Genomic DNA, 13,620 nt, shown 5'->3' on the forward strand with positions numbered 1-13,620 from the left:
CACGCGATTCGACGCGCACTATGGCCGTCGGCGCAATGGGCACGAAAGGCCGCATGATGGGCGCTGGAGTAGCTTGGAGCAGTCGGCCGGTTCGGAAGTCTTCCCGTGTACCACGCGATAGTGCTCGTACATTTTGGGCGTCAGAAGGGTATGGCGTCGATTTATTTCGCCGCTGCTGTCTTCCACGTTTGGATGACTTGGTCGGGCCTCCTTGGAGTCCGATGTCGCGGTGCCGCCAGTTGTCTCGTTGAAATATGAAACCAGAGTTTTATTTGTATCAACCGCATCTGTCCGGCCTGTCAAAATCCAGCCGAACACCGTTTCCTGTGCTATTAATGTGTTTATCACATCTTTCCTAATGCCGCCTAACATAATTTGGGGGTATATGTCTCCGCCCAGAATTAGATCGACTGGCTCATTGACAAAGAATCTTTTGTCAGCCAGTACTAAGTCAGGGTATGCTTGCCTAGTCATTGCGTTTATTTGGCAAGTTGGAAGATTCCCTGTTAATTGTGGTAAAACCAGCATGATCGTATTGATCTCGATTAATGGGTCTGTTGGTGACCGCAATTGTATGTTGCACGCTTCTTTTACTTATGCAGACATTGTATTATTGATGCCCGAAACTTGGGCATGCATGCGTTTAGTTGGCAGATTTATTCTGCGCTTGAGTTTCTGGGTTATGAATGAGCATTCAGACCCCGAGTCTATTAGGGCTCTCGCCGAATAGTCAACACCATTTAAATGAATATTTACCTGTGATGTCCCTAATAGCACTCCTTTACTTGTATTTGCGAAGCATGAGTTCACATTATTAATCGAACTGTTTCCTTTTTCAGCATTGCGACGCGTTTGAGCATCTCTTGACGTTGATGCTCCGATCGTATCTACCGAATTTGCGGTTTTGGGCTGATTCGGAATGTGAAGCAGCGTATTGTGTCTTAAATGACATGCGGTACAGCTCACTTGACTGGTGCACTTTGTGACAGTATGTCCAGCCGAAAGGCAGTATAAGCATCCGCGAATGCTTTTAATGTGCTCAAACCGTTTATTTGGCGTTAAGCGCAGAAATTTTTCGGATTTTGCGATTCGATGTGCAGAACTTTTGCACATCTTGCACGTGGGTTTGGCTACACTAGCCTGATACGACCCCAATCGTTTCGACGATGTATCTGCCGAGGAACGAGAAGCTTGTGGCTTAGAGGGTTTTGAAACCGTATCCCCTCTTATATCTACGACAGTTTCCAACGTTTGGAATCTGCTGGATAAGAATTTATCCATGTCTGCCAATTTTGAAATTTCTGTTTTATTTTCTATGGTTTGTTCCCATAGAGCCAGTGTGTTTTCTGGCAGTTTTGTGGAGCACAAATACGTTAGAATTGCATCCCAGTTTGATATGTCAATCTTGTGACATTGAAGCGCTGAGATACAATTGTTTATTTCACGTTGCAGTTTTTTAATGGGGCTACCGCATTCACTCTCAACTGCTTTTAAACTAAAAAGAATTTTTAATTGGGCATTGACCAAGATACGTTTGTTTTCGTATCGGTCACATAAATTTTTCAACGCTGTATCGAAACCGTCTGTCGTTAAGGAACACCGTTCCACTATTTCTTTGGCCTCCCCTTGGGTTTTTTGCCTTAAATAGTATAGCTTTTGTACTGCATGGAGTTTACTATTATTAATATATATGGCAGTGAACATGTCCCTAAAGGACGGCCATGAAATATAGTCTCCCTTGAAAATATCCGTATCACACGCTGGCAGGCGCACATGATATTCCATATTATCTGAGACTTCTACTTTTTTCTCTTTCTTTTCAAATTCTTCCAAAAGCTCAGCTATTGCCGCCTAACACTTTAGAAAGATGAAATAGCACATTTTATGCTTCTTTTTGATAGCCGATAGGTCCTTTGACTCAATGAACCTACGAGCTTTTCGCATGTCATCTTCGTAGCTTCCCACAGAGTTTTTAACTCATCCCTTTGGTATATTAGGGAGTGTTTACTGTGTTGCGAAGGTGACATATCGTGGTTTCATACTCCGTCACTGCATCTGCTTGGCGTGTATAGGTCTCCATTGTGTATAAAAATTAAAACCGACAAATTTATAAAAACTAAGAAGAAATTGCCTTTGCAGAAAGTAGTGAGTGAAAATTTTGCCAAAGGACCGAAACTTGGAAGTGATAACGTGATAAGTGAAAAGATTTGGTGTAAGCGTATGTATACCCAAATTTACCAATTAATTGTGAAAGCCGATTAGTTATGGCTAAAGTGAAAAAAGGACTGTATTCAGGCTTGTGTGCTAAGTGGGATACGTTCAAGGAATGTACAATTTCTTAGTAATGGCTAGTGCAAAAATGGTGTCAGTGAAAATAAAAATATATGAACGCTTGTTATGGACTTTTTGGTAATTTAACCAAGGACGGTGAACTTTTGTATCACAAAATTAGATCAGTTAAAACTGATTTGTGTATTGCCGCAAGTGAGAATAATAATTCTTCAATTTTTTTAAATAATTGTGCAACAATATGTGTGTATGAAACTAAGTGCACTTTGTGCTATAGCAACAAACTAAATTGCAAACGTATTGCCCCGTGTAAAATAAGTGCAAGTGATTTGTATGTGAGATAAAATGCGCGTAAATTAAAATTACAGGTTTCTAAATAAATAACCTTAACAAATCGAATTTTTGTGCTGTTGATTACATGAATTTTTTGAGATAAATCCTGCAAAGGTGAAAGTAGAAAAGTGGCGTTTGAGGTTATGTTAACCCTTTAGAGCAGTTTTGTGCTACCTTGAGCTGTGTCCGGAAAATCTTACCGCTGGTGGGGGATTATTCCGGATAGTCACAAGGCGTGATGCACGAACTTTAAATAACTGCGTTAAGCGCTTTTTTTTCTATTTTGCACAAATAAGACCTCGCTTCACAACAAAATCACTTGCACGGTTTTAATAAAGGGAAACACTCTACCTATTTATAATTTTATTTTTTGAAATTTTTATTAAAAAGTGAAAAGGAAAACCCTACCTAGCACGGAATGTTTATAAAACCACGTACCTTTTATCAAAGTGTTGATCCGGAGTAATCGAATGTGATTTAAATATTGTTGTTGGATGTTTCCAAGGTACCACCAAAAGTGTATCAGTTGTTGTATATTGGCTGTTGATGTTGTCTTCAATATAAACTCGCTGGTATCACCAAGAAAGTTGTATCACCATGAACAATTGCTGATATTTGATGTTGAAATTCGTAGTTTTTCCTGTGTATTATCACGAGTTTGGAATGCTTCCTTGCTTTAATGCCTAGAGAGTTGAGTGGACTGTAATTATGTGACTGGTTCTCTTTACCGGCGCGGTAAGGACCATGAACAAATGCGTGGTGGCAACGGCGCGCACCCACGTATTTGTTAAGGAATGATTAAGGCGAAAAAAAGGAAGAAAATAAGAACACCAAAAGGTTTCGTGTTAATAAAAAGAGAATTCACAGTGTGTTTTTATTTGAGGTATATAAGTACAACAAGTGTTAAGAAAGATTTTAACAAGTGTTGTGAAAGTTAAAATATTAAATATATTTGTATTAAATTTACACTTACGTGAACGTGGGATAACGTGTACCTTCGCTGGCTGCTGGATTCAAAGAGATCGAGCCTCTTTGCCACATGAGCCGATGAACCCACGATACAGCTCCTTCGTTGGATTTCCCGGCAACAAAGTTGCTGTACCGCGGGCTCACAGCGGTAAAAATCTAGGATACATACGTACTACCACTCACAGATGCTTGTGTGTATTAGTGATCACAAGCATATGTGGGTGCTAGTAAACAAAGGAAAATAGAGTAAAGAAAATTATGTTACGAGGGGGGGAGATATATTTAGGCCTGTGGCCTAAACATTACGCATGGCTGAACCTCGTGCTTTATTTAATGATTATTCACTGAACTAGGGTTGCCTAGTTCACTTATGCATGTACAAGGTGTGTTGTTATAAATAGTATGGGTATACATATACAACATCTTCCCTTTATAAAATATGTATCAATACAATTTGAAATATTATGCTTTACAAGTTCAGTTTGTCTGGTGGTTTAACTTTTCTGCCTCTATGAGTTGTATACATTTCATTTGGTTAGCTATACTAGTATTTTGAAAATTCATATTTTTATTTTCTACAGTCTTGTTTTCTTGGATTTTAGTTTGGTTAGCTATACTAGTATTTTCAAAATTCATATTTTTATTTTCTACAGTCTTGTTTTCTTGGATTTTAGTCTTTTCATTTACATGTGTATGGTAATCTATTACATTCCGGTCTTTTGCCATATCATCACTTATTGCGCCATTTTCATTTATATTTTCTTCATTTAAAGGTTTTTTGAGAATATGTTCTCCGCTTCTTCTATATAACCCACCTTCAGTATCTTGAACTAAATAGGACCTCGGCTCTGGACATTTTTTAATTATTACACCGGGATACCAAACAGAAGTGGGAGATTTCTTATACATAATTTTCTCTTTTTCATTAAGTGGCTTAAGAGGTCTGGTTTTCTTATTGAAATTTTTAGCTGATTTTTGACTTTGTTTTTCGATTTCCATTCTATACGCCGATTTATCAACAAGCCTTGCTTCAAAATTGTGTGTCATTGATGGTATTTTAGTTCTCAGTCTTCGAGACATGAGCAACTCGCTTGGGCTTGGCATGCTATTTTTCGGAGTTGATCTGTAATGTAAAAGTGCTGTGTATGGATCGGTTCATTCATCTAGACATTTATGTAACATTTTCTTAATGGTTTGAATTGACCTCTCGGCCAGACCATTCGACCTAGGTAGATATGGGCTGGAAGTTGTATGCTGAATATTCCATTCGACACAAAATTTTTTAAAATCAATAGAATTGAATGGCGGACCGTTATCCGAAACAAGGATTCCCGGTACCCCATGTCGGGCAAAAATAGATTTCAATTTAGTTACTACTGCCAAGCTTGAGAAACCCGAGTTAAGAAGTTCAATTTCAATATACTTTGAATAGTAGTCTACGACCAGTACATACGTTCTTTTGTTGAACTCAAATAAATCACAGCCTAGTTTGTACCATGGTATATCTGGTACCTCATGGTTCATCAATTCTTGTTTTCGATTTGCTAATCTGTATTTCATGCAAAGCTCGCCCCTAGAGACTACGTTTAAGATGTCATTATTTATGTTAGGCCAGAACATTGATTCTTTCGCTAGACTTTGACAGCGCTGCACGCCCATATGGCCCTCATGTATGTTAAATAAGACCTTTTTACGAAGTAGCTTGGGGATAACAATGCGATTATTTTTTAAAAGTAAATTATCTACAATTGAAAGGTCATCTTTGTAACTAAAGTAAGGCATGGCTGCTTGGTCAAATATTTTTTTATTTGATGGTCATCCGTCTTTAACATACTTTTTCACCTTTTGCAAGACTTGATCCACTTGCGTGGCATTCTTTATTGCTTTTATGGACTCTTCTGAAAGTCCTATGTGAGACATTAACAAATTGCACTGTAAATCCAATTCTTTATCCACATCCAGGTTGGTTTTTTTCCTCAATGGCGCTCTAGAGAGTGTATCGGCTACAAATAAATATTTGCCAGGCTTATACACAACTTGTAAGTTGTAACGTTGTAAACGCATCATAAAGCATTGTAGTCGCGGTGGAATTTTAAAAAGAGGTTTATTAAATAGCGATACTAAAGGTTTATGGTCGGTCTCTACAATAACTTTCAACCCGTAAACGTATTGGTGGAACTTGTCGCAGCCGAAAAGAATAGCGAAAAGTTCTTTTTCTATTTGTGCATAATTAATCTGAGAGCTAGTCAAAGAGGCTGAGGCGAACTTACTTACTTACTTAATTGGCGCTTAACCGTCTAAACGGTTATGGCCGTCCAACAAGGCGCGCCAGTCGCTCCTTCGCTCCGCCAACCGGCGCCAATTGGTCACACCAAGGGCGTTTAGGCTGAGGCGAACGCTATCGGGTTTTCCTCATGAAAAATAGCAGCACCGACTGCAAATTTAGAGGCGTCTACAGACAACCTCAGCTGTTTGCGGGTATCAAAATACGTCAGCACCGGTGCTCTTGTAATTTCATTTTTTAGATTAATGAATTCCTTTTCATGAGCATCATTCCAATGCCACTGTATATCTTTTTTCAATAATTCGCGTAAGTTTTTATTTTTGGCTGACATATTTTCTATAAAAGCCCCTAAATAGTTAATCATGCCCAGGAATCTATGTAACTCAGGCACTGAACGTGGTGCTGGTAACTCTGTTACGGCTTTAATTTTTTCTGGGTCTGGTTTAATTCCCTGCTCTTTAAAAATATGCCCTATGAACTTAATTTCGCGTCTATAAAAATGTGATTTTGTTTTATTAAACTTCAAACCTACGTTTCGAGCCCTTTCCAGTACTTTCTTCAATATTCTGTCATGTTCCGCGATGTTAGATGCATGTATCAAAAAGTCATCCATGTAAATTATTAACCCTTCAATGTCACAAAATAATTTTACCATTTCGGCATGAAATATTTCTGGCGCTGCATTGATACCAAAGGGTAAGCGTAAAAACCGATACCTGCCGAATGGTGTATTAAATATACATAGCTTGGAGGAGTGTTCATCCAATTTCATCATCCAAAACCCTGAATTCGCATCCAGTGTACTAAAAACTTTAGACCCGCTTAATTTAGATTTACATTCATCAATATTCGGAAACGCAAAACGTGGTCGCAAAATAGCTTTATTCAAATTTCGTGGATCTAGACATAAGGGTAAATTGCTATTATACTATTTTCACACAGAGGGCTTATTGAATAATAAAGGCAATTTTCTACATTAAGACGCTTATTGAGCTCAATCTTCCCTACAAAATTCGAATCTATTATTATTTCATTAGTAGCTAATCGAATGCCTAATGAAGTCAAAAGCACAATGCAACTCTGTTGGTAGCTTTCCGCTTCCGTTTCCGCTTCTTAGTTTTTAGTGTGGTCAGTGCTTAAAAATGTCATTTGTCAAAGCAAATGTCATTGTCTGCATGGCGGAACGGTACAAGGTGGCCGCATCGAACAGCTGATTATAACCTTTTTTATTGTATGAACACAACTCAATTTAAATCGAAATTGCCTCAAACTTTATTATCCCAATTGCTTCTTTAGGTTAGGTTGAACTGGCCGATCCATGAGGACCTCACATGGACTGAATAAGTCCGTAGTGTTACGAGAAGTGTGTTTTAACGACCAAACTGAAAAACCCTGTCAAAAACCAGGACCTATGTTATAACATAACTCCGTCCTCTTGGCAAATACTAGAAGCTTCCTAGGATTTAAGCCACTTGCTGCTTCTAGATCTGACAGCTGTATCACTCCTAATAGCTAGAGTCTTAGCCTGGCAAGCGCAGAGCACAGAACGTGCTCGATCGTTTCCCCCTCCATCCCGCACTTCCTACATCTGCTATCACTGACCAAGCTTAATTTAAAGGCATGTAACGCCAGAAGGCAGTGTCCAGTCAGAATACCCGTCATGAGTCTACAGTCCTCTATTTTTAATGATAGAAGCAACTTTGTTAGTCTAAGGTTGTAAGACCTGCACATAATCTTCGAAACTTTACATCCACGCGCTGGAACCCACGCCTTTCCTGCTTGGTCGATCATGTGCACCTCTCGCCAAATCTAATTGGGACGTCTATGGAGCAAGCTTCAAGGGATGCGCCCTTTTTAGCTAATTCATCCGCTTTTTCATTCACATCTACTCCCACATGCCCTGGGACCCAATATATAGATGTATGCTTCTCCCTGTCTCGATTCTCTGCAGGGACTGCTTACACTCTAACATGCATTTAAATGCTGTGGTATGCGAGATTATTGCCTTAATTGCGGCTTGACTGTCAATATAAAAGGTAACACGATTGCAGCTTGGGCTATTTTCTTCCAGGGTTTCTACTGCTTTGGTTACGGCTACTATTTCCGCTTGGAAAACGCTACAGTAATCCGGCAAATTTAGGATATGTTTATTTCCGGATCAGCACAGTATACCGCAGACCCTACTCCTTCCACTACTTTGAAACCATCTGTGTACACATTTATCGCCTCGTCCGCCATTTGAGCACTCTTGCGCCAACCGTCTACCTCTATTGTGGCCTTAAAATCGCCCTCGAAGCGCAGATAGGCAATCAGGCAGTTCATAGTGTATAATGTATGTAGTGTATATACTGTACACAATGAGGCAGTTGTTAACGCTACGTTCTATGCTACCAGGTCTACAGGTGGAATGTGCAGAATGGCATACAGTGCAGCTGTCGGGGTTGTTTTCACAATTGCTTCCTTGCTTATTTTATTCTTTTTGCACAGTACATACTTTGTATGTAATCATGTGTTATAGATATGCTTTTTGTTGGCGGTTTATATGAAACTGGTATTTTTGCTTTTTGTTCTATTTATAGAACTACAAAGATTTAACCAATGTTGTCTATTTGTATGTATTATAAATTAAAAATTGCTTCAAATATATTTTTTCATACATTTAAAAACAATGAGGGCAGTATCCGCTTAATTCATACAAATTAGACAAGTTTTGGTCTTTTTCCGATGAATTTTGGTCCCAAATGAAAATATGGTATGATTTATTTTACAAATATCATGGCGGAACTATCAGCCCTATTCTGCATCTCGACTTGGATTGGAATTTTTTCGATTTGGCAATTTTGGTATTCTGTGTTCCAATCTCTTTCGATCCAACTTCGAATCGTTCGATTTTGTGTATTCTGCATTTCGATCGTAGTTCCGTTTTTCTAAGTTGCAAATTAGTTGGCGGAAAAATATTTTCTTTTTATTTTTTTTATTAATTTTTAACAGAATTTTAACAAAAACGTAAGTAAAACTTGTTAAGAAACGTAGAAGGCTTGATGAAGATTGTTTTTGACCTTGGACGTATTTGCCCCGCAAAAGTATCTAACACATACTTGACAGCATCCTTATTAAATCGGAAGTTTTTTTGAACCTAAATAAGACATTAAACTTTACCACTTTTAAGTTCAATTTCTTACAATTAGTCATTCATCTCAAATGGATTACACAAATCTCGCAATATTTGTGTTTCCATTCCCGCCTGGCCATTTTCGTATGCGTTGCTTTCCATTCCACAAATAATGCCGCGGCTATTGATTCCATTATAATAGACAGCTATAATTTGTGTCTGTTCGTTGGGTCCAGTTATATGTCAAAGCAAGCTGCCGGAGTAGAGGAAGGTGAATCGAAAACGTAAACAATCCTTGCGGAAAGGATAAATAAATCTTTATAAAGTAGTTTAGGCCAGTGCAATGAAATTAGCATCCATAAAATTAAGAAAATGTCAACTATATTCGTGCAGGAATCCCTTTTAACAAAACTTGGTGGCCACGGCAGGGAATTGGCCAAAAGAGCGACAAAAACACACTTGCAATTATGAAAGCACTTCACTCAAAAAATATAACACTGCGGCAATATATTCTATTGCTTTTTTTTTGTCAAAATGGCGTGGGTAATAAAATGTAAACGTTTTTCAGTGTTTTTTACAAATTTTCTTTATTTTATTTTGTTCCAATGTTCACGCATTCCGTACAAACAGCTGATTTGGAAAAATTATTTGCTCTTCCTCTTCTTGTTACGATTCCGTCGTAATGCAGAATACCCATCTTCGATTAAAGCGGAGCGCAGAACGGGAACGTAATCGAAATGCAGAATAGCGATGTATAAATACGATATGCTGACGAGCCGGCGCATCTGCGAAGGCCCTTACTTTAATTTGTGGTTGTTGGAAACCATGCAAAGTGTCTACATGAGCAACTCTGCGTTAGACGAATTTCTCTCATAGTGTACAAGTACAAGTGTGTTGCCTTATCTGTCAAGCATTCTGACAGGCACTCGCTGGATTCGGAATGACAGCGAATTCAAAATGGATACCATTACCGAGTGCGCCGAATGATTGAAAAATTGAAAAAGTCGATACGATTGGTAGTCAAAAATGTTGTCGTTGAGACCAAAAATGCGACTCTATACCTGAGATTTCCATCAGGTGAGCGAGGCTGTTTGTAGTTTTGACGTTTATCGCTTAGTGAACACACTTGTATAGGTACACTATGATTTCTCTTTGTGTATTTGAAATCCTGTTTATTACATCCCGTTTTGTTTTTAAGTAAAGAAAATCATAAAATGGCATTTAAGGTATTTATATATATTAACATTGTATTATATAGATTTTTCCAAAAATATGTCTTGCATTTACAGCCCATCGATCCAAAACGTGATGAATTTCGGCGGTATCTCGAACGGTCGGGTGTTATAGAAGCCTTGACCAAAGTATTCGTGCGTATCGTAAAAGAACGTCCAGAAAACCCGCTTGATTATTTGCGACGCAATCTTGGAGATGCTCTCCACCAGGCAGACAGTATGGCATATTTGCAAAGCGAATTAGAAGAAGCACGACAGGAAATACAAAGACTACGTACTATTATCGAAAATGTAAACCCTGATGCATTGAGAGATCAGCCTCAAGAGCATGTTGAAAAAAATTGTGTCGAAGACACGTCCGAAAATCAAGAGCACGCTTGCGATATGACTCCTAAGCTAAAGGGCGAATCTGAACACGAAGAATGTACCGAAAAAGAATCCGAACCAATACAAAAAGACAAAACTCAACAGGATGATTTGGAAACAAATATAGAGAAGCCTAAAGATACTGCTGGCGGTAACCTAGTTGAATCTGATCAGATTCTAGCACAAAGTGTAGACAATAATTAAAATTTGACCCGTCCATTATTTTAAAGCTTATTAGCTACTTAGTACTAATCTAAGTTCCTTATTATTAGAAACTTACTATATATTTGATGTATGTATGCACATACACTATGCCATATACATTTATATGTATGTACCAGACTAATAAATTAATTACCTAACATATGTTATCGAAACTGTTTTTTTTAATATTGTCTTACAGTTGATGTATTACTAATTATTAGCTGATGTACCCGCTCAGAATGTAAATGTGACATGCTTATACTGCCGTCCTATTAAAGAATCGGAGTTCCTACATTTTAACTGAAACTGAGATATTGAACTTAGTTTGTTTGCATTTGGACTTTCCAACATAGTTTTTAAAATAAAAACGGACGTGGGCCCGAGGAAAAATGTGATCGGTCCGGTTCAGCTGGGACCTTTGTGGCCAAATTCGAAAGAAATTTCTGAGAAGGCGGACAGTCTGGCTCGAGAGACAGTGACTGCACAACCCATCGGTCCGCTGCTGCCGCAGGAAATTAGGGATATTTATTATCAGAAGAAAGGGAAAAGAGCACTGGCGCAATGCGGCAGGTTTGAGACAATCTAAGTTATAGAATAGTTCGCTGATAGGCCTCTTGAAAAATAACATAAGAATTCTAACAGCTATTCTTACACAACACTGTAGACCTAACAGCCATATGCAGAAACCATACATACTATCGAATAACACATGCCGATTTTGTGATCGATCAACGGAGACGACTAAACATATCCTCTTGGAATACGACGCAATCTCAAAACGTAGGGCTAAGTTTTTGGGCTCACAATAGCCAGAGCATTCCCATATTAAATCCCTCAAGGCAAGAGAACTACTGGGCTTCATCAAGGATGAGGCTTGGATGAGGTTATGTGAAGGAGATTAGGGCACAACGATGGTCGCATTGCAATCCTCTATAAATTATCTATCTAACTTGGGTCACTTCAGTTAACTCTATATCTCAGTAGTTATTCATTCCTTTTATGTGTCTATAAGTAATATATTTTTGTACATGGTCACATTTTCCCTATTTAAAATTTCATCAATTTTCTCGCCGATACTGAATTTTGACGATATTGATAGTGCCAAGATGATGTTCCGGCCTAAAAGATATATATGCATATCGGAATCCACATAAACTCCGCTGGAAAGACGAAGTAACAAGAGATTTAAATTCCATTTAGAAGCAATTCCACCCCCAGCGGGTTAAGGGGTCAGAACATACCCGCGGTAGGTATGCCTGTCGTAAGAGGCGACTAAAATACCAGATTCAAGGGGATGTGTAGCGCAACCCTTCAGGTTGCCAGCGCAATATACAGCTTCTCCAAACCCAATTGTCAACCTCACCTATCCGCTGCGAATCCTGTTTCACTAACAGACGAGGTAGGGAGGGATGGCCTGAAGGTTTAATGTGGCCATATAAATCGTTCCCGAGATGGTCGGGCTAGCACCTTAATGGTGCTGTGTTACTGGAGCCTACCGGATCTGTATCCGGCAAAGGACCATCACATCGATAACACTACCCCAAAGTCTTTAGGGAGCAACCTTTTCGCTACAACAACAACAGATTTAAATTCCCTTGGCGTCAGTTTGCACAATAAAGAAGCAACTGGCTCACCTCGTTCGACGGTCATAACCGTTTAAACGGGTAAGCGCCAATTAAGTAAGTAAGATAATACCAACGGGTAAATAAAAAAAAAAAATAAATTTTTGTATCGAAAATTTACTGAGTGAATCATAGAACCGCTACGAAAAGTAGTTCGTGTTTCAGTTCGGATCAAGAATTTGTGAGCAATTCGGACCCGGTTAATGGTTCAGTTATTTAAAAACAAGTTTTTTTTTAATAAATGTTTTGGACTTATTCCGGTGGGAAATTTATATTCATACAAAAAAAGCTAAAACTGTAGATTGTTTGAGATTTTTGAATCATTTTTGAATGCGATTATTTTACATTTATTCTTCATATCTCATTCAAAATAAGATACTACATAATGTTGTTGTTGTTGTTGTAGCGATAAGGTTGCTCCCCGAAGGCTTTGGGGAGTGTTATCGATGTGATGGTCCTTTGCCGGATACAGATCCGGTACGCTCCGGTACCACAGCACCATTAAGGTGCTGGCCCGACCATCTCGGGAACGATTTATGTGGCCACATTAAACCTTCAGGCCATCCCCTCCCTCCCCAACCCCAAGTTCCATAAGGAGCTTAGGGTCGCCAGAGACTCGTCTGTTAGTGAAACAGGATTCGCAGCGGATAGGTGAGGTTGACAATTGGGTTTGGAGAAGCTATATGTTGCGCTGGCAACCTGAAGGGTTGCGCTACACAGCCCCTTGAATCTGGTATTTTAGTCGCCTCTTACGACAGGCATACCTACCGCGGGTATATTCTGACCCCCCTAACACGCTGGGGGATATACTACATAATAATTTTATTTCATCAGGGGAAGAAAGCATGCGGAATTGAGCTATTCGAACCACAGGAAACTCGCAAACAAACTTGGCCGATATACACCTGCGACTACGACATCCAACATCAGCTATGATCGTCTACATCTTAAAATACGGATACGACACGGGATGTTGAAGCCGTATCCAGGTTTCAATTACCTGGGGTTCAAATAGCTCACAACCTTTGTATTGTCCAACCATTATGTATTTTCTGGGAAGCCGAAGGTAGAGAAATGGTTGGGGAAATCGTCGGTCACGAGCAGCATTTACATTATTTTTTTTTCTTGAAGAATATCTTTTGTATAAATAAAAATTTTATTTTTATTTTTTTTTGGCTTCATGATTGAAAAAATATGTGGATGTGACAA

The 13,620-nt window shown here is 38.8% G+C and overlaps 1 protein-coding gene across 1 annotated transcript; it reads left to right on the forward strand.

Moving 5' to 3' along the window:
* Positions 1-10,054: 10,054 nt before the first annotated feature.
* LOC137237212 (c-Myc-binding protein homolog) lies at positions 10,055-10,956 on the forward strand. The gene is made up of 2 exons (XM_067760579.1): positions 10,055-10,213; positions 10,277-10,956. Exons 1-2 carry the CDS (start codon positions 10,202-10,204, stop codon positions 10,787-10,789), a joined length of 525 nt encoding a protein of 174 aa, XP_067616680.1. The 5' UTR covers positions 10,055-10,201; the 3' UTR covers positions 10,790-10,956.
* The last annotated feature ends 2,664 nt before the right edge of the window (positions 10,957-13,620 follow it).

The sequence above is a fragment of the Eurosta solidaginis genome, chromosome 1 (assembly GCF_040869045.1).
Source record: "Eurosta solidaginis isolate ZX-2024a chromosome 1, ASM4086904v1, whole genome shotgun sequence".
Taxonomy (NCBI): Eukaryota; Metazoa; Arthropoda; class Insecta; order Diptera; family Tephritidae; genus Eurosta; species Eurosta solidaginis.